Source organism: Stegostoma tigrinum, chromosome 4, assembly GCF_030684315.1.
Source record: "Stegostoma tigrinum isolate sSteTig4 chromosome 4, sSteTig4.hap1, whole genome shotgun sequence".
Classification (NCBI taxonomy): Eukaryota; Metazoa; Chordata; class Chondrichthyes; order Orectolobiformes; family Stegostomatidae; genus Stegostoma; species Stegostoma tigrinum.
The window spans coordinates 44,924,865-44,952,284 of NC_081357.1; the positions used below are offsets into that span (position 1 = coordinate 44,924,865).

At 40.0% G+C, this 27,420-nt stretch overlaps 1 protein-coding gene across 1 annotated transcript in view; it reads left to right on the forward strand.

Moving 5' to 3' along the window:
* Nucleotides 1-3,729: 3,729 nt before the first annotated feature.
* The window catches only part of pex7 (peroxisomal biogenesis factor 7), a 75,980-nt gene continuing 52,289 nt past the window's right edge, over nt 3,730-27,420 (forward strand). The window contains exons 1-5 of the mRNA XM_048531944.2: nt 3,730-4,677; nt 10,603-10,660; nt 11,027-11,177; nt 13,007-13,084; nt 17,433-17,541. Of these exons, the coding sequence (XP_048387901.1) occupies nt 4,554-4,677; nt 10,603-10,660; nt 11,027-11,177; nt 13,007-13,084; nt 17,433-17,541 (520 nt within the window). The 5' untranslated portion in view covers nt 3,730-4,553. The remainder of the gene's footprint in view (nt 4,678-10,602; nt 10,661-11,026; nt 11,178-13,006; nt 13,085-17,432; nt 17,542-27,420) is intronic.

Consider the following 27,420-nt stretch of genomic DNA (forward strand, 5'->3'; position numbering starts at 1 on the left):
ACTCTGCTAAAGTTATTGAATATTTAACAAATAAATGTCTTTTGTTTGAGATACAGAACAGGTGTCTGGAATTAATTATTCATAAAGTCGGGGATCATTTATTCAAAAGTCTAGTTGGGAACCATTGGGGTAATTATTGGGGTCTTTGATAGTTTAATTTTACTAATTGTATTGTGAATACAGAGGTAAAGTGGCTAATTTGGTTCAGCATTCTCTGCGCAATTTAGATTCCTGCTCCTATACAGGCAGCATTTCCGAGAGGTAAGATTCAGACACATTCAGGAGGACTTGGATTCCTAAACATTGAGGAATGTAATACCAGTCTCGTAAATGCCTATGTGGTTTGACTAAGGGACAGACAGCACTGTAGCTACACAGTTAACTTTGGAGTAAAATGTATCATAGGCTTTTTTTGTTTGCTCTCAATTGGAAAACAGCAATGAAGTAAATGTAGTGTATTCTCACATGCTGATGGAATAGGGAAGTCTGCCTGCTGTACATTGGAGCTTTCTAATTCTTAAAAATGAACCTCAGTGTCGAAAGATCTTTTCCAGTTCCCAACTCTGTTATATTTTAAGTCATGCTCTGCTCATGACAATGTCTTTCTGCTTCCTTTTTCATTCTGAGAAATATTGACACTTTCCACATGAGCTTTAAGACCAACTGATCAGTATGGCCGCAGTGGTGACGTATTATTACCTTCCATGTGATGTGTTTCTCATGTTGACCTACTATCTGATGTAGGCGAAACATCATTCTAGACAGTCAGTAAGTTCAATTCACTATGATACAATGTAGCCCTTCCTTTCCTGTCCAACACCATTGGCAATTTTCAAATTTTGTTATCAACCTGACAGATGGTTTTTAGAGAGGTAAGAATTTCCCAGTGACCACCTTGGTGGATTGCACAGCGATTTATGTAAGCAAGATCCTTTCCAACCATTCACCATCCTGAATTGGATAATTTATTGCCAGTCCCTCACTGTTTCTGGTTCAAAATCCTGCAGTTGCCTTCCTAGTAGAATTGTAGATGTGCCTAAATTTCAAGTGCTGCAGCGGTTCAAACAGGCAGTTGATCACCACCTTCTCCAGGGCATTTTGGGATGGGTTTTAAAGGTAAGCCTAACCAGTGAAGCCCACATCCTGTGAATGAATAAAAAAACATATTTTTTAATTCATGCAACAGGAATCACAAATGGTGTTGAACATTGTGGAATCATCGGCGAATATCCCCACCTCTAACCTTATGATGCAGGGAAGGTCACTGATGATGGAATTCAAAATGGTTGGGCTGCGAAACTACCCTGAGGTACTCTGGCAGACATGTCCTGGAGCTCAGGTGTCTTACCTCCAACAACCACAACCATTTTTTCTTTGTCCTAGGTATGAACAACCAGCGAAAAATTTTACCCTGATTCCCATTGATGACAATTTTACTAAGGACACACTGGTTCAAATGCAGCTTTGATGTCAAGGGCAGTCACTCTCACCTCACTTCTGGAACTCAGTTCTTTTATCCATGCCCGAACCAAATCCACATGGTCTTGGCAGAACTCAAACCGGGCATCAGTGAGCAGATTATCACTGAGCAAGGGCTATTTGATAACATGGTTGATGACACCTTCCATCACTTTACTGATGGAGTATAGACTGATGGTGCAGTAATTGGCGTGTTTGGATTTGTCTCACTTTTTGCATAAGGATCTATTTTGGCAAGTTTCCACATTATTCAGTAGATGCCAGTGTTGTAGCCCCACTGGAACAACAAATTCTGGAGCATAGATCTTCAGTTCTGTTACTGGAATGTTGTCAGGAGCTATTGCCTTTGCAGTATCTATTGCTTCCAGCCATTTCTTGAAGTTATGTAGAATGAATTGATTTGATTCAAGACTGACATCAGTGATACTGTGGACCTGCAGAAGAGTCTGAAATGGCTAATTCACTCAGCCCTTCTGGGTGAAGGTTGTTTTGAATGCTTATCTCTTGCACCAACATGCTGGGCTCCCCCATAATGGAGTATGGAAATGTTTGTGGAGCATCCACCTCCAATGATGTCAGTTTTGATGCCACAATGCTCTACAACAGATTCACAACATTTTGAGTGAAACATCTTCTCCTCATCTCATTCCTAGTGATGTGCTAGAACTGTGGACAGTTTGAAAGAAGCCTGTACACAATTAAGAGTTCAGTATGGTGGAGATTGAGGGTTGAAACACTCACAAACAGTATTTGCTGGATGCAACTGAACAAGATAAGAACTTGGGATAAAAACTCAAGGTCAGTTTTAGTTTGGTATAGCTAACTGTTAGTGATGTGCTATGCTCATGCTTCAGAGTCCAATGCAACATGGACCCAGACAGGACAGTGATCACTCAGAACCAGCGCAGTCACTGAGGCAGTCCATGATGGCTATTGAGATGGAGTTTCAAGGCCAGATCGACAAAGGCAAAGAATTATGATCCCCTGCAATGTTTAATGGCATTGATGACTCACCATACTAATCAACATCTGTGGGAAGTTGCTGGAAAATTCATGGGACCTGCCTTGAATTGCATTTGCTATTTGAAGTGTGCTGCAGTGTTCATTACAGACTTTCACTAATATTTACAGCAATTCCAAGTGTTAGAAATGTTGTGCATATGTTCTAGACTGCATTACTGTTTTAATGTTGTTATGTAGTAAATAATACTGCTTGTCATTCAAAATGATGGAATTGTAAGGTTTTCTTCTCCAAGTCTCCTAGATCTCACATCTTGTGTATTTTCTAAAACGAAGTTATGGTTCCTACGCAGAGATTGTAGGAACTGCCGATGCTGGAGAATCTGAGATAACAAGGTCTAGAGCTGGATGAACACATCTCCTCTCCACCTATCTGCTCCTTTATCCACCTTCCCCCCCTCTCTATTTATTTCCGCAGCCCCTTCCTCTCCCCCATTTCTGAAGACCGGTCTAGGCCAGAAACATCAGCTTTCCTGTTCCTCTGATGCTGCTTGGCCTGCTGTGTTCATCCAGCTCTATACCTTGTTATCTATGGTTCCTAAGCAGATAGTTACAAAACACTATAACCAAGTGTGGAGCTGGATGAACACAGCAGGCCAAGCGGCATCTCAGGAGCACAAGCTGAGATGCTGCCTGGCCTGCTGTGTTCATCCAGCTTCACACTTGGTTATCTTGGATTCTCCAGCATCTGCAGTTCCCATTATCTCGAGTTACAAAACACTGGTGCTTTGATCAGAAAATGGAGAACATTATTTGAAACTGGACCCCTCATCGGAGATTCATGTCAACTTCTCTTAGATCAGCTCTAACTCAGGTGACCAGGTTTCTTGTGGTGAATTGAAGTGATTCTTTATATCTATGGCAGTAGCTTCGAGATCCAGTGCTCAGAGACGTGGCCGTTCAGCATAAACCCGTCAAGGTAACATTACAAAGGAATAAAAGCAAAATACCGTGAATGCTTTAAATCGGAAACAAAAACATTAGCAGGGGCGAGAGAAACACAGCAGATCCGGCAGCATTTGGAGAGAGAGAAAGCTAATTTTCGAGTCCGATATTACTTTACTCTCCACACATGCCTGGCAATCTGCTGAATTACATCGCCACTTTGCTTTTATTATAATAGTACATAGAGATTTGCTACGATGTGGTTAGGCGGGGATTTGGAAATGATGAACAGTATTCGGTATTTGACGTTGCCGGGAAACTTCAGTTCGGATGCGGCTGGCAGAATGGAGAAGATTTTCGACTCCAAACATTAACTCCGCCTGACCTGCAGTGTATTTCCAGCACTGTTTTTTTTCCCCACAGCATCTGCAGCATTTTGCTTGTATCGTGCTTGTTAATTCACCCTCATTCCTACTTTACTGTAAATGTTATTTTGCTTCCGAATGAATGTAACTTCACGGTCTTCCTTGTTTTCCGTTTGGAGTAACTTTGTCGTGGCAAAATCTAAACGCTCGGTACCTGCTGCATGATTAGCTAAACGATACCTTTGTTTTCTTTGGGTCAATGCAACGCTAATCACGCCGGCTGGCCCTGCAGCTGCAGAATCACATTCTAATCGCCGCTCGCGGGCCCCGGGTTCCATTCCCGGCTGCAGCTCGCCGGCCCCGGGTTCCATTCCCGGCTGCAGCTCGCCGGCCCCGGGTTCCATTCCCGGCTGCAGCTCGCGGGCAACGGGTTCCATTCCCGGCTGCAGCTCGCCGGCCTCGGGTTCCATTCCCGGCTGCAGCTCGCAGGCTCCGGGTTCCATTCCCCGCTGGAGAACACTCTTCCCCTCTTCCATTTCTGATGAAGGGTCTAGGCCCGAAACATCAGCTTTCCTGCTCCTAGGATGCTGCCTGGCCTGCTGTGTTCATCTAGCCCGACGCTTTGTTATCCTGGAGCTCACAGATCGCGGGGTTCGGCTTAAACAACATTTCCGGATAAGCTCAGCGTACGGCCTCCTATCCAGGGCGTGTAGTCTCCTCCTCTTCCGCAGATCAAGGCACTGGAGAGGAGAAGTAAAGTCTCCGTAGCTGACGACTAACTTTAGACATTTTAACATTGTGAGGATGGTGGACAGTGCCTTGGTCAAAACCTTCCGGGTGCCTGCACGACATGGTTATGCCGTAGAGCTCTCGCCTTATTTCCCCTCCAGGCTGGCCTGCGCTACCTCTCAGTACTATGGAATAGCAGGTACTGTGCCGGGCACTGATCGGGAGAATGAGCTCGTTTGTGTTTTAGGTATCATGGAAATGTGACCTATCACTCAGTTTATTAGATGGAATTGTGAGTTAGCTTTAAGGGTTGAGAAAACATACAAAAACATGACATTCTCAAATCAAGAATCGGTTATTACTTCAGAAGTAAGTGGAATTTGGCAGGCCAGCTATGTTCAGTATTAGTGCACTGTCAAAGCAATTATTTTGCACGTTTACATAACACCATTTATGAGAGATGATGAAAATGGTACATTGAAACAAAAAAAAACAGAAATTGCTATGGAAACTGCTGAGTTTTTGCTGCATTTTCTGCTTTTGTTTCAGATTTTCAGCATCCTCAGTTCTGTTACGTTTGGGAGTAGCAAGGCATTAAACGGCTAACTGGTTTCGTTTCTGGAATACAGCTGTGAACTCCTTTATTAAAATACTGATTCCAACAAGTCAACGCAGTTTACTCAGATGTTGGAGTTTAATGAGGTATTTCTTGTTGCTCTCCGTGAGGCTAGTAGACTAATAAATTGGACAGTTGCCGGGCATGTTGATGGATGTAGGGCTGTGAATGTGGTAACCTGAAGATATGCGCAATTCCTGCTCTTTAGAAATAATATAGCATTATAAAAGCCTTTCTTAAAAAAAGCTTGTATATCACTATAGTGATTCAAATTATTATTTGTTTCCAAACCTAAAGATCTCCTTTTTATAAATAAATAAATTGAACCCCTGAAGAGTCGTAGCATGTTTTCTTTAGGAATTAGGACTCTACACTAAACCCTAGAATAAGGATATTCTTATAGAACAATCTCATTTACTAATTCAGAATGCAGATTAATGATTTTTGGGATAAAAAAGATTTAATACTAAACATTTCACTAACGGAAATGTGGTATGATACACGAGTTCAGTGCATTTTGGTCTTTCCATTGATTCTAGGTCCTCCAGGGCCTTTTGTTTTGATTCCTTGAACGTGGTTTCTTGACATACAATGTCTTTTCAGATGTTAGGTTAGCCGACTGAACTGTAAGTGCATGCAATCCTTGACCTGTGACAATTATTTTAGTCACTTCTGGAAGTGATGGCAACCCCAAACCTGGACTAAAAGTTATTCCTTGGCAATGTCCTGTATAAGTACTGACTCTCGAGTTTGTGTACTTAATTTGGGCTCCCCTAACAAATTTGAGCAAAATTGTAAATATATTTGTTGGAGATCTGAAATAACTTCACAAAGGCCAGTATCCCATTACCAAGTTACCCTTTATTTACATGTGGAAAGTCCTTGACTCTGGCAGAGCCTTGTCAGATTCAGCACCCAGTGTCAGAATCTCTGGCACTCCTCAGCGGCCCCTGATTGGACCAGGTTAACAGCCCCTGTCAGGGCACTCTTATTCTGTGAAGTCTAGCTGGCTGACCTCGTTACAATCACGACAAAAACAATACTTAAGAAGCCTTGATTTAATGGAAAACATGGAGTGGCAAATGTCTATAGAGAATGATAATTTAGACATGAAGAAGCTATGAAACTATTTGTACTTTGAGTCAAAGCAAGGTTTCATGAATGTATGGAACTTCCTGAAATAACTTTTCAGAGACTTCACACTTTTGTGAAATAGCTGAGTTGATAATACCAAGATGCTACATTTCAAGAACACAAATATTCTAACTGTCTATACTGTAAACTTTATTTCAAACCCTTGTCTATTAACGACAGCTTCTAACATTAAGTAGGTTTCAGCCTTGATTCAGTTACAGGTTCAGGTGAGATTGCAGGTTCAAGTCTCACTCTAAGTTTGAAGTGATCGGGATGGGCAGCTGATGTAAAAGATCCATCGCTGGCAATGAGGTCAAGTTGTAGAGAAGAGTATTTGGAAAGGCCCTGTGGAGGGCTGGTGTGAAGAACCTAGTTTAGTGGTAGAGCCCAGGGCAGCATAACTGACCCCATGGCAAGTTTTTAAAAAAAAAAGTCCTAAACCTCCATTGCTAGTTTCACTTTAGCCATCTTCTTCTGATTAGAAAGCCAAAAGCCATTTCTTGCTCAGCTTACCAAAAAAAAATTGCATTTGGGGCTTGATGACTTCAGTAAATCACTAGGCATATAAATAAAGGAGGGCCTGGCCAGCTTCAGATGGGTTAAAATTCTGTCAGCAGGTTCAGTGTAGCACAAGTCTCCTGACTAAGTTTTATATTATCACCGCCTGCAAGTTCTTCTCCATACCACACGTATTGCGTGGGGGAGAATTTGTTAGGATGTGTCCTGGATGATTTCTTTTGAAACAAGCTATAATAGTCCAACTAGGGAAGGGGCCATAATAAACTTGGTATTGGGGAATGAGCCTATCCAGGTGTTCAAAGTTTCAGTGAGGGAGCATTTTGGGAACAGTGACCGTGATTCCGTAAGTTTTAACTTGTTTTGAATGAGGATAAGTGTAGTCTTTGGGTGAAAGTACGAAATTGAAGGAAGGTTAACTATAATAATATTAGGCAGGAACTTGGGGAGTGTACACTGGGAGCAGCTGTTTGAGATTAAATCCACATCTGGCATGTGGGAATTTTTTAAAGACCAGTTGATCAGAGTTCAAGACCAGTATGTTCCTGTGAAAATTAAGAAGTTCAGGAACCTTGGATGACAAGATAAATTGAGAGCTTAGTCAAAAATAGAAAGGAGGCATACATAAGGTTTAGGAAACTGAAGACAGATAGAGCCCTCAAAAAATATAAAGATAGCAGGAAAGAACTCAAACAAGGAATTTGGAGGGCTAAAAGAGGTCATGAACTGTCATCGGTAAACAAGATTAAGGAAATTTCCTAAGGTGTTTTATACATATAAGGAGCAAGAGGGTAGCTAAGCAAAAGGTGGGTCAACTCAAGGACAAAGAGACAATTTATGCATGGAGCTAGAAGTTGAGGTCCTTAATAAATACTTTGCATCGTATTCACAAAAGAGAAGAATAGGATGGATGGTGAGTCTCGGGAGGGGTATGTTGATATTCTAGGGCATGTTAATATGGAGGTGGAGGAAGTGGTGTTGGGTGTTTTAAAAAGCATTATAGTAGAAAAGTTTCAAGGACCTGATGGAAGCAGGTGAAGAAATTTCTGGGGCCTTGTATGAAACCTTTGTATCCTGTTGAGTCATAGGAGAGGTCCCAGAGGACTGGAGAACAGCCAACGCTGTTCCTTTGTTTAAGAAGAGTAACAGGGATAATCAGGGAAATTATAGGTTGGTGACCCTTACATCAGTGGTAGGGAAATTATTGGAGAAGATTCTTAGGGATAAGATTTACTTACATTTAGAAAAATATGGACTTATTTGCAATAGGCATGGCTTTACGTAGGAAAGGTCACATCTGACAGGCTTGATTGAGTTTTTTGAGAAAGTGACAAAGATGATTGAGGGCAGGCCAGTAGATATTATCTACATAGATTATAGCAAGGCCTTTGACAAGGCTCCTTGTCGTAGGCTGATACAAAGGGTGATGTAAAATGGGATCTGTGGTGGTCTGACGAGATGGATACAGAACTGGCTTAGTCAGAGAAGACAGAGAGTAGCAGTGAAAAAGGGTGTTTTTCTAAATGGAGATCTGTGACCAGTGGTCATAGGGATCAATGCTGGGACCCTTTCTGTTTGTAATATATAAAAATGATTTGGAGGAGGATGTAGGTGGCCTGGTTAGTAGGTTTACAGATGACACAAAGCTTGGGGGAGCAGGCTTGAGACTCGGGTAGAGAAGTAGCAGATGGAATTTAATCCAGACAAATGTGAGGTGATGCAATTTCGAAGATCTAATGCACAAGGAAAGTATACAGCAAATGGTAGAATCCTCAGCAGCATTGGCATACAGAGGGATCTTGGCATACAAGTCTAGAATTCCCTAAAGGTGGCAACACAAGTGGATAAGATAGTCAGGAAGGCATATAGCATGCTTGCCTTCGTCAATTGGGGCATCAAGTATAAAAATTTTGCAAGTCATGTTACAAGCTGTGTAGAATTTTAGTTACGCCATGTCTGGAATATTATATACAGATCTGGCCACCACTCAATCAAAAGGATGTGGAGGCTTTGGAGAGGGGAGAGAAATGAGTTACTGGGATGAGGACTAGTTTGGAGGATATCAGGTATGAGGAGAGTTTGGATAAACTTGGTTTGTTTTCACTGAATGTTGATGGATAAGGGACGACTTGATAGAAATTTATAGAATTAAAGGAGGCGCGTATTGAATAGATATTCAGTGTTGTTGTCTCAGGGTAGAAGTGTCAATTACTAGGAGGCATCGGTTTAAGGCAAAAGGGGATAAGTTTAAAGGAGATGTAAGAGGCAATTTTTTTGTATATAAATGGTGGTAAGTGCCTGAATGCACTGCCAGAGGAAGTGGTGGAGGCAGATATGATAGCAACATTTAAAAGATATCTTGACAACAAAGTGTGGAGCTGGATGAACACAGCAGGCCAAGCAGCATCTTAGGAGCACAAAAACTGATGTTTCGGGCCTAGACCCTTCATCAGAGGCCTAGGCCCGAAACGTCAGCTTTTGTGCTCCTAAGATGCTGCTTGGCCTGCTGTGTTCATCCAGCTCCACACTTCTTTATCTCAGATTCTCCAGCATCTGCAGTTCCCATTATCTCTGATACAAAGGTATCCTGACAATGATTTATAAAGGCAGGAAGTAGAAGGATACAGGCCACACAGATTCAAATGTTTCGTTTTAGTTTAGAAAGGTATCACGTATTAGTGCAGTCTTAGTGGACTGAAAAGATAACAAAGTGTGAAGCTGGATGAACACAGCAGGCCAAGCAGCATCTTAGGAGCACAAAAGCTGACGTTTCAGGCCTAGACCCTCCTTCAGAAAAGGGGGAGGGGGTGTTCTGAAATAAATAGGGAGAGAGGGGGAGGCGGATCGAAGATGGATAGAGGGGATAGGTCAGCCCAGGGAGGACGTACAGGTCAAGGGGGTGGGATGAGGTTAGTAGGTAGGAGATGGGGGTGTGGCTTGAGGTGGGAGGAGGGAATAGGTGAGACGAAGAACAGGTTAGGGAGGCGGGGACAAGCTGGGATGGTTTTGGGATGCAGTGGGGGGAGGGGAGATTTTGAAGCTTGTGAAATCCACATTGATACCATTGGGCTGCAGGGTTCCCAAGTGGAATATGAGTTGCTGTTCCAGCTCAGGTGTAGGTGGGTTATGGGGCTGTTACTTCTAATTTGTTGACCAGTTTCAGTTTCAACAACTTATAGACTTTGAGTTTAGACTTAACTGACCATGTTTTCTGCGTGCTCAAGCTTTCGTGATTGGATCTTGAACATTTAGAGTTTGTCCTGTCAACAGCTCAGGCCGGGTTTAGGCATGCATGTTAAAGTTTTGACCACCCTTCCTTGTGCGTCTATGAGTTGTCTTTATTCTTACTGGACACCTGGAGGGAGTATCTTGCTGTATAAAGGTGTCATTTCTTTATTTCAATCAACAGCTTCTTCAGCAACTTTCATGTTAACCATGAAGGATATAGACCAGAATGATAATAGGCAAGTTTTGGGTGTTCCTTTATCCCTTGTTATTTTGTGGGAGTTTTGTTGATCATCTGGCCATGTCTTACTCTGAGCTCAGATACCCAAAGGTAATGAGCTGACATTGAACCCATACTGTTCACTGAATTCCTTCAACTCTCTGTCACTTATTGGGCCATATCTTCTGGAGTGTTGCACTTGTGATTCTGGCCTTGTAACTAATTTATTATATGTGAATTTCTGCTATACTGCTAATAAAGAAGAACGTGGAGATGAGTGAATGAAATGTAACAGAGCAGATGAGCCTCTTTGAGTAACAAATAGTTTTTGGAATTTATTATTCATTAACTGCTAAAAATAGATTTTTCTTGACTTTTATTGCTTGATAGATTTTGTATGTGCTACTTTTCAGGCTGTGGAACATTAGTGGTGCTGGAACAGACAGAGGCAGGAATTATCCCTTTCAGGAGGTACTGTAAAATGAACAAGCAGCCTTTTGTTTTCTCTAATATCATGTATTGTTTTGAAGCATTAGCAGAAAAAGACAGAGTAAAGTTGGGTTTTATAGATATGCAGAGCATTGTGATTTGACTTCTTACTGCATGTGTTGTTCTTTTTCACAAAAACATTTCTAGTACTAAATTTGTGATGTTAACAATAAAAATATGGCAAGTGGTATAAAAATGAATAAAGTGATGATCTAATTAGAACTGCAGTTTAATCCTGAGATTTTGAGCAGTAGAAAACTTCCCTAACCAGCATGTGGCGGACATTAGGTACTAACTTTAGAAAATGGCTTTGCAAACTAATCTTAATTAAGTTTTTATTCTGTCTAGTTTTGACTGGAATGATAGCCTTTTTGATGTTACTTGGAGTGAGAACAATGAGCATGTCCTGGTCTCTGGGAGTGGAGATGGGTCTCTGCAGATCTGGGACACTGCAAACCCTGCTGGACCCTTACAAGTCTTCAAAGAACACACTCAAGAGGTAAACAAAAAGTTACATGTAGAATTATAATAGTGAATTCCCTGTTTGAATGAATTACAGTCTTAACTTGGTGAATTTAATTGATTTGAAGAGATTGCAGAATGCCAAAAGTTCAACCTATATTCAGAAGATTTATGTTATTTGTCAGAGTTTAATGGATCAGATATTGCCTCTATGGCAGGATTGGCCATGAATGATGTTAGTTGGATTTTTCTGTTTGGCATTGACTTTGCATTATGTATGAGCTGCAAATTGCTGAATGTGACCTAATAATGATGTACTGTCTGAGATCTTGTGGCGACATTTTGCAAAACTGTTTATCTTCTAACCAATCAAATAATAGGATATAAAAACAGTAGGCGACGTCAAAAGGGCTGGCTAAATGAATTTTAAATGAAATATATAGAGGTAGAGAACAAGAGAAGGAACAGACGAGAGCAGATTAAATGGGATTTAGTAAAGAGACAAAAGTAAATGCATTTTATAAAGAACAAACAGAGACATAGTAACTCAAAATCATTGAATGGTTACAGCACAGAAAGAAGCCGTTGTCAGTTGTATCCATGATGATCTTATATGGGAACAATTTAACTCATGCTACTTCCTCAACTATTACAGATAATGATCCAGTTCCCTTTTGGATGCTGTCTCCATTGTCTTTTGAGTTAGTATATTCCAGATCTTGATCTCTCATTGCATAGAAATATTTTTCCTCCACATGCCATTGATTCTTTTGCTAATAAGTTTAAAATCTGTGGCCTCTGGTTCTCAATTCTTTGACCAATGGGAAAGGTTTTTCCCAAGATTTCTGTTCGGGTCTTTCAAGATTTGAATATCTCTGTCAAATCTCCTCTCAAACTTCCATTCACCAAGGAAAATGGTTCCAGCTTCTCCAGTGTACAACTGAAGTCCTTCATCTCTGCAATGATTCCTGGTAATCTTTTCTGCATCCTCTTTAATACCTTCACTCTCTCCCAAATATATGGTACCCACAGCAGCATACCATACTCTAATGAGGCTTAATGTCACACAAGTTTAACATAATTTCTTTGCTTTTGTATTCTGTGCCCCCACTTACAAAATCTAGAATGCCTTTTTTATTCCATAAAGTCCAACTTTGCTCAAACATTTATTGAACAGCTCTTTATCAAATGCCTTTTGGAACTCCATGTAAACCACAAGTGCATCATTACCCTCATCAGTCCTCCATGTTACCTCATCAAAAAACCCTCACAAGTCAGTTCAACAGGATTTGTCCCTTTTTTTAAATTTTAACCTATTTTTCTAAACAACCTCTGGAACAGGCGGGACTTGAGTCCAGGTGTCCATGGTCCAGGGGTAGCGTCACTGCCACTGGTTCACCAGAAGGCCACTGGAGATTTGTCCTTTATTAACTTCTCTCTCAACCTGTTCAGCTGTAGTCAATGATATGCTCTCAGCCCAAGCAAGGAGTCTTGTGTCACAGTGGTGTCGTCAAATGTTAGTTTCTGAAAGAGATCTCCTTGGTTTGCATTTTAAATAAGTGACCCTCTTGACTGTCGGAACATCTTCTGGCATAGTGACACTCAGAGAAAATCTCCCACCTCTCCTGCTGTTCTCCCACCACTTCCTCCCTGACACCCCCATCGTGCTATTCTGTCAACCCCTTTCCTGGGCCCTGATCACCACCCCCAATTCCAATCTACTTCCAAGACCCGTCTCCTGTTTCCCCACTCCCCTGCCACCTCTTGTCTCTCTTGAAGATAAATCTCCCAAGATCTACTTCCACCCATCCACAGGTAAATTGTCTGATTAATTACTGATATTTTACTCTTCCTGTGTTATGCTAGGTTTACAGTGTTGATTGGAGCCAGACCCGAGGAGAAAATCTGATTGTATCTGGTTCTTGGGATCAAACAATAAAAGTAGTAAGTTTCTTTTCTTTGCAATTTAAATAATGGAGAAATAATAGGTTTGCGTTGTCTCTTATTCTGAACATCATTAAAATTAGAAGTATAATCAAGTGATTTTTTTGATATGATGTGGAGGTTCCGGTGTGGACTGAGGTGGACAAATTCAGAAGTCACACAACACCAGGTTGTAGCCTAACAGGTTTATTTGAAATCACAAGCTTTCAGAGCATAACCCCTTGATCAGGTGAACTGAGACAGAACCACACACAATTTATGGGCAGAGAGGTCAAAAGATCGTATAAATGATGTGAGTGGAATGTTGAACAATAAGTCTCTGCAGATGATCAAAAGTGTTGGACAGTTTGAGTAAAGTGTCAACAGCTGAATGACAAGTGTAGAGATGACCTATAATTCAATTTAATGAAGCAGAGAGATAATTACAAAAACTTAAAAATAAGGTGGTGCTGGAGACAAACCAAATGACTGGTATAATAATGATAGGTATAAGAGTTGCGTACCAACCAAAGTAGTAAGTGATCCAAAACCATAAAAACTAATTAAGGTAGGGAGATCATAACAATTTATCAAGATGGTGATGTCAAAACAGGACAGTAAGGAAGATTTTACAGATATGAAACAGTATGGTGGGGTCATGTAGTACAACATGAACCCAAGATCACGTTGAGGCCGTCTTCTTGGGTATGGAACTTGGTTATCAATTTCTGCTCGACAAGATATACAAAAATGCAGAATCAAAGTTTGCCTTGGGGGAATCTTACCAGAAGATTGGAGGCTGAATGTCATTGACTGCCGAAGTGTTCCTCAACTGGGAAGGAACATTCCTGTCTGGCAATTATTGTGCAGAGCCCAATCATTTGTTTTAGCTTCTGCACGATCTCCCCAATATACCATGCCTTAGGGCATTCTTGCCTGCAGCGTATGAGGTGGACAACATTGGCTGAGTCACATGAGTATCTGCAGTGTACTTGGTGGGTGGTGTTTCCACATGTGATGCTATAGGGTTTTGGGATAGATTTGTAGCTCGGGTTGTGGGTGTTGAGTTGGTTGGTTCGCTGAGCTGATTTGTTCTTCCGCAGACGTTTCGTTACCATGCTTGGTAACATCCTCAGTGCAGCCCCCTATGAAGTGCCGGTGTGTTTTCCTGCCTGGATTTTAAACTGTGGGGTTCATTGCGATGGATTGCCTCACTTCCGGGTTTCCTCTGTTGTGGAACGTATTTGGGGTTGAGTTCAATGTGTTTATTAATAGCCTGCTTCATGGAGTGCCATACTTCCAGGGATTCTTGTGCTTGTCTCTGCCTAGCCTGTCCCAGGATCTTGGTGTTGTCCCAGTCGAAGTCGTGGTTCTCCTTGTCCATGTGATGCTATGATAACAGATAGTTTTAACTTTTTGTAATTGACACTGTGCCTCATTTAGACGGATTATAGTCATCTCTTTGCTTGTTATTGAGCTGTTGACACTTTCCACAGACTGTCTAAGGTTTCTGATCACCTGCAGAGACTTATTTAACATACGACTGGTACCATTTGTATGATCAGAGATAATGGGGACTGCAGAAGCTGGAGAATCCAAGATAACAAAGTGTGAAGCTGGATGAACACAGGCCAAGCAGCATCTCAGGAGCACAAAAGTTGATGTTTCGGACGTAGACCCTTCATCAGAAAAAGGTCTAGGCCCGAAACATCAGCTTTTGTGCTCCTGAGATGCTGCTTGGCCTGCTGTGTTCATCCAGCTTCTCACACTGTTACCATTTGTATGATCTTTTGATCTCTCTACCCTTAAGCTCTTTGCTCATAAATTCTGTGTTCTCTGTCCTCCCCTTTCACTTCACCTGATGCTCTGAAAGCTTGTGATTTCAAATAAACCTGTTGGATTATAACCCGGTGTTATGTGACATCTGTTTTTTTTAAATAGTGTAGTAAAACTGAGTGATAGACATTATTTATGGAGCTTCATTGTTTAAAATTATGAAGTCATGGAACAGAATAGATAGATACAGGCAGAGATAATGGGAACTGCAGATGCTGGAGAATCCAAGATAACAAAAGTGTGGAGCTGGATGAACACAGGCCAAGCAGCATCTTAGGAGAACAAAAGTTGACGTTTCGGGCCTAGACCTTTTTCTGATGAAGGGTCTACATCTGAAACATCAACTTTTGTGCTCCTAAGATGCTGCTTGGCCTGCTGTGTTCATCCAGCTCCACACTTTGTTATCTTAGATAGATACAGACGATCGAGTGGCTTACAAGGTTAAATGTAAGCTATTTTGGACTCAAGCTAGAGAAACTTTTTTAAACTGTATTAGGGGCCTGCAGAATACACCGTTAATAGTTGAAACAGTGAGCATGTTAACATTGAAAACAATTTAGACAGGTGGTTGAAGGAAAGAGAAAGAAATGAAAAAGGAAGAAGGTACATAGCATTGGGCCTACTCCTAGTATAAAGGTTAAATGCCAATGTGAACAGGTAGGATCAAATGGCCTATTTCAGTGTCCTGCCTTACTTGTAATCTGTGATCCAAGTTCTCTTGTCAAAAATAAATGTCAGTTATGTAGCCTTTGCTTATTTTCCTACTACAGATTGGGCCTGTATGGCATTTACACTACAAAGACAGTGTTGAGGTTTTGGATGTGATTGATATTCAGCCCCAGACCCCTTTGATGCAAAAAACATGGGAAGTTATTTATGAAATTCGCAGTATTTATCTTAACCAGTTCACCACCCAAAACAATTATCTGAAATTACCAGTAAAAGCTTGTACAAAGGAGTTTTTAATCCTCCTTGAAAATGAATTTCTCTGGCTGTTTCCTTTACTGTTGTACTGTTACAGACACAAAGTCAACAGTTAAGTAATATTTCCATGCAGGACAGAAAGAAAGCATACAATGCATAACGAGCACTGAGAATCTGACAGACTCTTATACAGTGCATAGTTTTATGTTTAACTAAATTGGCAAAAAAATGAAAAGATTTTTAAGCAGCGTACATTTATAACAATTGTTATTTTCCTGTAAAGGAGTGAAAATTCTACAAAAAAAGTACTGCAGTTCTTTGATTAGCCATGACACACTTTAAAAAATCTACTTTTTACACCTTCTTAGAGGCTCTGGCTTTCATTTTCATTGACACTTTTTGTTCTGATGAAACATTTTGGGTTTTTGCCAAAATAAAAACTAACTATAAAATCTTAACATCACAGAACTATTTACACATGGCAAGTATTCCAGTATCTACTTGGGATTGCCAATAATGGAGCCTTTTAAAAAAGGAATTTGATTTGTTTGATATTTCTGAGCCTATGCGGATCGAGCAGAAGATTGAAATTCTTCTGGTACAGCAGCACCCTTCATCTTGCAGACCAGCAGGAGTCATGAGTGCAACAGTCAGACTACCACATTTGGCAATCTGGCATGCTGTCTGGGATAGGAAAAGAAAATAGATTAAAGATGAATGAAAATGCACAAGTACTATTACCTTGGCTCCTTTGCATTTAAGAAGCCATCTCATAGCCTGTTCAAATTTAACATTTTTCAATCTAAAAAAAACTTTCCAACAACATACTTACAAAAATGCCAGTGAACAGACTGTCACTTACATTTACATTGAAGTGAATTCTGAGTTTGGATACCAGTTCCTTTCACCCTTGCTGAACAAGAGGTCAGTGGTCAAACAATAAATTGTACATTTGATGCCCCAGTTTTCAGGAGCAATTGAAATTAAGGCAGTAAGGAAACAGTAAATGATTGGAAAATATGAAAAGAGAACTAGACAAGGTGATGTTAAGAAACATTTATTTACTTGCTTGGAATACTTTAAAGAAGTGAATGTGGTATAAATTAATTTCATCAGTGGAAAGAAAAATTAAGAACAAATATAGGGGATGTTAGGTATAGACACAGAGTTTAAGTTACCTGTAAACTGAAGCTTTAACAAATAGTAGAGGCCTTTTACTGATCCGGAACTTATTAGGGCGGTAGTGACATTTTTATCACTAATTTTTTGAATTTTGTTTCCACAAAATTCTTAGCTAATGACTGAATTGCTATCTGAGCAAATAATGTAAGTATTTTCAAGTCATACGAATTTATTTTTAATAAAGCTGTTGCATCGGAAGTCTCTTTCCAATCAATGACTCTACATTGTTATCAAAAGATATTGAAACAGCTGTCAGATTCAGTGCATCAGATTGAGGCCGATAATTTAAACTGTGATGCCATGGTTTGTGAATAGCTCAACAGGTTGCTTGACAGAAAGTATTTATTTGGGGTGTCAACTACATTTATAATGGGCATGGCGTTATCTGTAGAGACATTAATCAGTACTATACTTATTTTTCTTATAGTGGGACCCAATGGTTAACAATTCAATATCTACATTCCATGGCCATGCAAGTGTCATTTACAGCACAATCTGGTCACCACATATCCCTGGTTGCTTTGCCTCAGCCTCAGGTACATGTTTTATTCTTCCAAGTTGTTATATTAAGATAATTTTCAAATCAAAATAAATAACGATTCTTGATCCTAGCACTGCACCAGGATTTTTTCGAATCATTTGTAAGATTTTCAGATAAGCTCTACTTGCAATTTCTTTTCGACTATTATATGTTACATGGTTTCCCTGTAATGTACAGTTAACTTGTTCTATGAGTTGCAATATATTGTCACTGCAGTATGAAATTACAGTGTTCAGGGATGCATAATTGGAGTGGAACTTTGAACACTTAAAGGTTTTATTAAACTGATAAGAAATCCCTAAATCTGTTTGCGGTTTGGATGAGATAGCAAGGTGTAGAGCTGGATGAACACAACAGGCCAAGCAGCATCATAAGAGCAGGAGAGCTGACGTTTCAGGCCTAAACCCTTCTTCAGAAATGCCCGAAACATCAGCCTTCCTGCTCCTATGATGCTGCTTGGCCTGCTGCGTTCATCCAGCTCTATACCTTGTTATCTCAGATTGTCCAGCATCTGCAGTTCCTACTATCTCTGAGGTTTGGATGAATTTGTTATACCTCTGAATTCATTGTCGATTATGTGGCACTTTTTAAAATGCAATTTTAAGACACTGTGGTCACATCAAACCATTTGCATGTTTTGATGCTGGATTACTTTTTTGAAATATTTGGATGCTATATGGAAGACTACTTTGTCACAGTACACTTTTGGACATTGGCACAAGGATAGCTCCTGTGAATATCTTATAGATTTAAGTTTGATTAGAGGTGAATAATTTCTTAATAATTTTGATGCTTCATTTCATCCATGTTCTCTACAGTGTTCAGCGTATAATACATTTTACATTAAATTGCTTTTTTTTGCTTAATTGTACAGAAACTAACTTGAGTAGCAACTTGAAAATGGTAAACTTTTATTCACAGTTCAATTAACTTTGAGTTTTTAAGTCAGAGCATATCACCACATCTCAACAAGGGTTGGTGTGGACTTGATGGGCTGAATGACCTGTTCCCATACTCTAGGGATTCTGTGGAATTAACATGGATAGAAGATTGATTAACAGAAAGGAAGTGATGCAACAAATGGTACTCTAAAATTAGCAAACTATAACTAGTGGAATATCGCAATGATCAGGGGGGTGCTTCAGTTATTTAGAATTATGTGAATGACTTGGAACAAGAATAATGTATCTATGTTTGCTGACATTACAAAGCTAGGTTGGAATGTAAGCTGAGAGGAGGAAACAGCAAGGGGGTGAAGAGGAATAGCTACTGAGTGTGCAACAAGATGACAGGTAGAATGCAATGTGCGGTGAAATTTAAAGCATGCAACTTTGCTGCCTTCTGCATTGATTTTGAAGAACAAAACATTTGTTGCAATACATTCCCTTAATGTTAATTTGGCCTTGAATTTGTCTTGATTACCTTCTAATAAATACATATCTATTGCAATTTTAGGCATTTGAAGTTAAAAATGCTATATTTGTTTTCCAAGCTCATAGATTTGAAGGGCATCTTAAGTTGTACAAAGCGGTCTATTTGATGTTTTGCATTGAATTGTGCAACATAGGATTCTCCATGAGTTCCCCAACCCCTCAGAATGTCACATAGATACCAGTGACATATCAAGGACTAAGAAAGACGTTCTGCTGAGGGATTATGAACAGCTCAACGTTAAATTAAAAATAAACACAGAGGTAATAATCTCAGTTTACTGCCTGAGTCATTTGCAAATTGGCACAGGGTAGATAAGATTTGAGAGGTAGTATGTGTCTCAAAGGTTGGTTTCAGAGAAATACATCCTAATTAATGTGACACAGACACTGGTTCTGGAAAAGAGAGAGAGCTATTTCACAGGATGAGCTTCATTTGAACCACACTGAGATCAGTGTCCTGGTGAATTGTGTTGAACTTTAATCTTATTAGTGGGAGGAAGGTTCAGTTGAAGGGAAGTTTGAAAAATCAAAAAGAAAGGAAAGCAGAGTTGGGGTAGTGAAGAGGAGCAGGTTAACCAAAGTGAGTTAGGAAGGGGTAGAAAATATACGCATTCGAGAACAGAGAAGTTAGAACCAAAATAACAACAGTATAGTCCAAGTTTAAGGCTCTTTAATCTCAATGCATGCAGCATCTGTAACAAGATAGATGAGATGACAGCACAAATGGAAGTAAATGAATATGAGTTACACATGGAGCAGGTCATTGGATTTTGGGTAATAGTGGTCAACATGAAGGTCCAAAGAAGAGGTTGATGAGCTGCAGCTTCACATGTTTACTTCAAGAATATGCACTGTTTAGTTTCTCATCAATAGCTGGGAGAAGAACATTCTGTATATAAATGAGGTGAGATTAGCTAGTGATGAGGTGCAGATGTGTGAAATAGGGCCCTCACCACTTACTAGCGACATTCTCACCTAGCTATTGAAACTTTAAGGGTAAAATCAGGCTTTATTCAATGCCCCGAATTTCATTTCTTCATTCTTGCCATATTTTCTCAGATTTATTGCCATTCCCCACATCATTCAGGCACTGGGAAAATTCGATGCGTGATTTTTTAATTTTGTAATAAATTGTGAAAATAACAGAAACCTTTACATAAAAATAGATTTCTTTTTACAACCTGATTAAATTTATCTGTTGAATTGTCTTTTACCACCTTCATCAAAATGCTAGAAATATGCAATCAGGCTAAAGTGGGAAAATGCCAGTGTTGCAGGCGTAACTTTCAGCAGAACTGTAAGACATTATTGATAAAGAAACACAGTGAGATAATGGGATGGGAAAGGCAAACAAAAAAAGGAAAAAAATGAACTATAAAAAGATTAGGTACCGAACCGAAGATTGCTTGTGATAGAACTGATAATAGCATGAATGGTAAAGTAGAAATGTAAAAAACATGTACATGATCAAATAATATACAAATCATGAAAGCATGTTGTTAAGCTTCAAAAAAAATATCAAAGATGAGCTAAGCAGAGCATTTGTTTTGTGGTGTGATTATTGTTGGAAATAGACAATTATCTGTCAAATGTAGGGACTGATGCAGTGGGAAATTACTTGTAGTGACATTGGGAGAGGAGAGAACAATTTGAGAATTGAAGTATGGAAATGAGAGACCAATTTGAACTTCTTGTCTATCACAGTGATACAAATTTTTAGCTTTTGCATAATTTTGGTACAGGAGGCAATATTTTAGGAGAGACAATGGAAAGTGTTGAAAATGTAGAAGAAATGAATGTTGTCCTTTTATAAAATGGAGCTTTACCTTTAGCATTCCGAAGAGGCTTTACCCCAGTGGTTCACTGTTGTACTCTGCCAGATGCTTCAACAGCTTCTCTAATTTACTGCACTTTTCCTTGAAAGTGCAGTAGTTGTCAAATTTGCTCGTTTGCTTCCTCACATTGGCATTGTCCAGGATTCCAATCATTCGTTTACATGAGGCAGCAATTAAGTTGTTTTTCTGTCAACCTAGTGCATTGGGCCTGATGCTGAAGATGTGGTCCTCCCTGGGGTGTGAAGGCCAAACACACATAAGTATTATACATACAAATTGGATGGTTTGATTTGTTCCATACCTCCATGCTGTCTCCAGATGCAATTCTGAGAGTCTCACTGTTTTAATCATTCATCACTCTCATGCTGATCTTGGTGACCTCTGGTGAAAATCAGTGTTGTCTTGTAGAACAAGAATTCATATAGTCGTCTTTAACAACGTAAGGTATTAATTACAGCTTGCCGTTTATCTCTGACAAAAGTGCTGGTAAAGTAGGTTCTGCCTCCAGGTATGGCAGAAGGAATATTGTTGCTCAAAATGGGGATTCCTCTGCTGCAGTTTGAACTCAGGTCTCAAGAGTCCTTTCTGTGCATCGAACAATTGGACCACTGGCACCTGCTTTGATTTCCAAGGTCTCAATACTCATCCTGAGGCATTGAATCAGCATGTAATATAGTGTGGGGAAAATGTGATGTCGTTCATTTTGGAAGAGAGAACAAAGTACTATTCAACAGAGAAAAAAACTGCAAATAGGTGCACACAGAGACTTGGGGGTACTTGTGCACAAACCACAGAAATCTAGTAGCAGGTAATCAGTGGAATGTTGGCCCTTATTTCAAGGGGCTTAGAGTAGAAGATTGGTGAAGTCTTAGTGCAACTGTGCGTCTGAAGTACTGTGAGCGAGTTTAAGAAAAGATGGAGTTTCACTGGCAGCAGTTCAGAAATGGCTCACTAGGATGATTCCTGGTATGGAGGTATTGTCTTATGACCAAAACTAAACAGGCTGGGATTCACTGGAATTTTAGAACGATCAGAGGTGATCTCATTGAAACTTACAGGATTTCTAAGGCGCTTGACAGAGTAAATGCTTCACAGGAGGTTGTTTCCTCTCATGGGAGAGCCTGGGAGGAAAGGGCAAGGTCTTGAATTAAGGAGTGCCAATTTAAGCCTGTAGTGAGGAGGGATATTTTTTGTTGGAGGGTTGAGAGTCTTAGGAACTCCTTGCTACAGAGGGCTGCAGAGGCACAGTGTATATTTATAGCTGAGATAGTTAGATTCTTGTCAATTGGTGAATCAAGGGTTATGGGAAAACTCAGGAAAGCGCGTGTGTGGAATGGCATAATTCTGTAGAATGACAGAACGCGTTTGAGGCGCTGAATGGTCTACTTCTGTTCCTTTTTCTTATGGTTTTATTTTTACCTTTATGGGCCTTTAATTATTCTTACATTTTTCTAGATTTTGGATATACCATTTATTTTTCTCAATTTTTATGACTTTGTGTTCTGATTTGTGCTATTATTTTTAAATTTTTCTTGACCATTTCTTTCATCTTCATATGATCTCTCCCTGAGGACTTTACAACTCTGTTTGTTCCTGTGCATTTGTGTTTCTTATCCCGCCCCTCTTTTATTGTTCCTTAAAATGTACCATCTGTAATATCTTCCTGTTCCAATTATGCCTGAACGGTCAATCTTTGTCCCATTTTATGGCTAGCATTTTTTCCAACTATTTGTGTTTGTTTGAGATTAATAGCACTTTCAGGAACTTGTTTTTACTTTTAAATCATTTTTAGAATTGAAAGTAATTTTTTGCCTCGAAAGCTTAGAATCTGCCAATTAATACTTACAAAGTAGTTTTCGTTTGTTACAAAGAATTATGCTATAATTATAAATTAAGTGAACAAAATATTTCAAGGCAGAAATTTAAATGCAGGAACTGATTGACCGTAGGAAAAAAAATGGTGGGATGCCTGCCTACACAAAGTGAGCAAATTGGGAGATGAAGTTGATAAGCAAGACCTTGGCAAATACAAGTAGGTTCAAAAGCCACTAACGCTAGTTTAGCATTTGTTCTCCTGACTCCCTCTTCCCATTAGACCAAATTACAACAATTTTCCATCTTTGCTCAACACCAGGGTCTTCTCTCCTCGAAGTCCTTACAAGCCTGCGAAGTATTCTTCCAGTGCTTCCAAATGCTGAGACCACCTTCTGTCTGACCCAACCATCCTACTGGAACTCTCTTGGAGCCCATTTTCTCTTAATGTGCCGCTAAACCATGAGATCCTGGTGTGTGTGATGTTTTGATTATAAATTCTCTAGCTCAATATGATTATTATTTTCCTTTTCTTTTGGCTTCTTCCACTTTATTTGGGGTTGCCAGACATCCTTTTGATCACTCCTCTCCATCTGTACCTGTCAAATGACCCATTCTTGTTCAGCCCCCTGCATTTAGGTTTCTTGCCAATTTATATTTCTATCTGGACTTCGTCCTTCCTGTTCTCCTCTTCCTGGGACTCCCATGTCCATTGCTCACCTCCCTACATTTCCCCTGTCTTTGCACAGAGGACTGTGCCATTTTGGTTTCTTCTCAGTTATTTTCTTCAATATTCCCACAATCTTTATAGACGTACTAATGCTTTAGGTCCTGACATTCTCTTTTCCTGCCATGCCACACATCCTTCTGGCTCAGCATCAGCATCAGCACAAGATATTATCCCGAGTGTATTGCCTGGACTTTCGCTCAGGGATTGGATGTACAATCTTAGCTCTGGGATCCTGCCTTTTAAAAATGTCTTCCCACCTGGGGCTGCTGGATTAGAAATTGGGGTGTGTAGGTGACCCCAGAAGAACGGAGGAGACTACTGGGTGCAGAGATCGTCTGAGCAGAACGTCAGCTTCGCAGATTGGCTCTGTATCAATATTTAAAAGTAAAGAGTAAACAGTGATGCATCCCTCCATCCCTCACCCACCCCTCATGTCTCCATGCACTTCCCATGCCCCATCCAAGCCAACCCACACTACTTCATGTTCTTTAGAAGTCTTACATACTGTCACAGCCATTCTACCCCATGCTCTTCTATCAACCTCAAAGTCACAATCATCTACACAGCCCTTTATAGACCCTGTGCCACCTCATGCTGAACCATGCCTCCCGCACACCACCCTTTACTTTTATCCACTCCATGTAAACCTACTTAGTATCTACCATAGGAAAACCCCAGGAGCCATACTTATATAAAATAAGGTTATGTACCTTTTGATGATATCACTTTTAATGTGACACTTAGTTTATTTAAAAGCATAATTACGTTGAAATACCATTAAACAATTTCTAATAGAAACAAGCATTTCACTTAATCCCTTCCCAGTTGAAGGTAACCTTTTCTATTCTATGATGCTTTATTCTATACGCTGTTATGTTCTAGAGCTATAAGTCAAACCATTTGGTTAACAAATACCTCGTGGGGATGTCTGCAGACCCATGTTAGACTTAATATTACAAAACTAGAGGGGAAACAAGTAATTCTCAATCCAAAGGTTGGGTTAAATTAGCAATTTTTTTCTAAACAAAGCTCAGATTGTATGCTAGAATAATAAGGTGTTGAGCTGAATGAACACAGCAGGCCCAGCAGCATCAGCAGAGCAGGAAAGCTGATGTTTCGGGCCTAGATTCTTTTTCAGAAAACAGAAGAGATTATGAGAGAGTTGCAGTGGGAGAGAGATCCACTGAGGTCTTTCCGGTGGGAGGAGCTTAACTTCTTCAAGGTAGGTATCCTTAGAAGAGGCTTTGCAGTGGGGTTATAATTGTTTCAGAGATAGTAGGAACTGCAGATGTTGGAGAATCTGAGACAACAAGGTGTAGAGCTGGATGAACACAGCAGGCCAAGCAGCATCAGAGGAGCAGAAAAGCTGATGTTTTGGGCCTAGACCCTTCTTCAGAAATGAAGAATGAATCCTACTATCTCGCAAATTGTATGCTAAACACTTTATGCAAGTACATATAATAGTGGCTAGTTAATGGATTGTAGTTTATAGTGGAGGCTGCTGTAGCACAAATATTGAAGTGAAGGGCTTGTTATCATGGTTAATTGTGATGTCTTAGTTAAGAAGAGAAGATAGTGAGTAAAATATGCAGAAGTAGTGAGCATTCGTTTGTATCTTCATGGTATGGATATAGTGAAATTTAACACTTTCTATTTTTTTTCCCTGACAACTGTACTAACCCCAAATATCTAATATACTGCAGAAAATATCTTTCAGAAATATGTAGTTGAACTGTCCTTTAAAAATGGATTGTGTTAAAGCTAGATGCACGTAAGCACTGGCCGCAGGTACTTAAAGCCTGCTGTAGGCGATGTTCGCTCCCATCTGCTTTTCATCACACAATAGATAAAGTACTTTGACTGTGGGATTCAGTTTCAGCTTTCAGTCATTGCCAAATAAGCTTAATAAATACTTCATCTCAAATGGTAAGATTAGTTTTTTTTGTCTTGATGGTGACATAAACAGGTTAACAGCAATAAACCCTAGCTCTGAATTTAAATTTGGACTTTGAAACAATAGAATGTGATTGATGTCTGCTCTGCACAGTTCATTCCTAACAGCTGGTATAGTATTGGCTTCTTAAAAAAAATCTACAAACTAGTGAGTGAGCCATCAGGAATAAAGCTACCTTTTAAACCAACTTGGCGAACTAATGAGGCAAAATGTATTGCACAGGTTTACAAACTCTCATATCTCATGAGTTATTACAGTTATCAGAAGTATATCTGGGCTCGCCATGAACATTTTGTCTCAAATGTTCAATTACAGTAAAGGGAGTTGAAGGGATATGCGCGCACCCAGTGGATGATGTGAATAGTCTTTGTGTTTCAAAAGGGAATTTGCCAATAGTTTCAGAAAGATCCGTAAAGAAAAGTTTAAGATTCAATACAATGGCATAAAATATAATAAACATCTCTGTCTCACTTGTCCCTATTTCTTTGAAGAGAAGCCCCGTTCAACTTCTAGCCTGAAACTTTGCTCTGGGCTGACCTTTGGATAGTGCAGGAATGTCTTTATGAGTCAAACTTAAAATTGGCTTTAAAAAAAGTCTATCTAATCTCTAATTGACATGTGCAAGGCACAGCAGTGGCGCTTGAGCAGAGTGTTTTGATGCTAGTGACAATGAGAAACAAGGTGCACAAGGGAACTTAACTGGGGACAATGCCAAATTTTAGATTCTGATATCAGGCTTAAAATTTTGCATTTATGTTCTCTGACATTAAAAGATGGCAAGCCCACTTGCAAGCATCCCACTAAAGGCCAGATTATTAGAATTAAGTGCTCCTTCCCAAATAAGTTTACCTGGTAGACAAATCTATGCACTCAAATACCCGACTGTATATAAGAAATATGCACCAGTGAGACTGACTTATTCCTAAACATTAGAGAAAGTACTTGCATCTTCCTCCTTCCACTGAGAATGTTTTAATCCAATAGTAATAATTGAGTTGTGATACAAGCACTCCGGGTGGAGTGAAACCAGCACAGGAAGGAAGAATTGGTAGGGAGAGGAGAAGCACTGACTGGCATGATATGGAAGACCAGACGTGGCAACCCGAGTCTGTCCTGTTCTGGATCAGTTACAGTGATGATTGGACAGGCTGCATCACAGAGAGTTTGGATCCAGGCCACGGAGTGTGCTGTTGAATGGTTATGGCTAGGGTCTCAGTGGTGATAAGGTATAGTGGAGCAAAGGATGTAGCCACAGTCAGAAGGGTGAGTTGAGTGTGGTAGGGTATGTATCATTCAGTCATGATTGGATTTACACATGGAGAGAAGCCGAGTTGTTGAATGAATATTTTGCCATTGTCTTTAACTGTGACCCAATTGCTGCCAGTGCCATGATGGCAGAGGGGATAACTCATTCATTAGAATGGATTAAAGTTGATAAGGATGGCATTGTGGTTAAGCTGTTGGTATATAAAGTTGATCAGGCACTGGGGTTGATAAGATGCATGCAGGGATATTGAAGGAAGTGAGAGTGGAAATTGCAGACACACTGGCAATAATCTTTAAGTCGTCTTAGATTTGGGAGTAGTGTTGTTCTGCAGAGGGCTGAATGTGAACAGTAAGCCCATGTTTAGGTAATTATGACATTATTAAGCCATTAAGAAAGCACAGCAATGCCTCTATTTCCTCAGGAGGCTAAGGAAATTTGACATGTCCACAAAGACTGTTACCAACTTTTAGAGATACACCACAGAAAGCATTCTATCTAGATGCATCACAGAATGGTATAGCATCTGCACTTCCCAAGACTGCAAGAAACTACAAAGTCGTGAACTCAGCCCAGTCCATCATGCAAACTAGCCTTCCATCCATTGACTGCCTGCAGGCATGGACCCAAATATGTTGTTAGCTGAATGGAGCGCGGAAACATGGAAAACAGGAGCAGGATTAGGCAATTTGGCCCATCGAGATCGTTACACCATTCAACATGATCATGTAGATCCACGATCTCAATGCTGCCTTACTGCTGCTTTCTTTCAATATCCCTTGACACTTGGAACCTGTAAAAATCTGTTGATTTCTTTCTTAAATATATTGAAACTTGACTTCCACA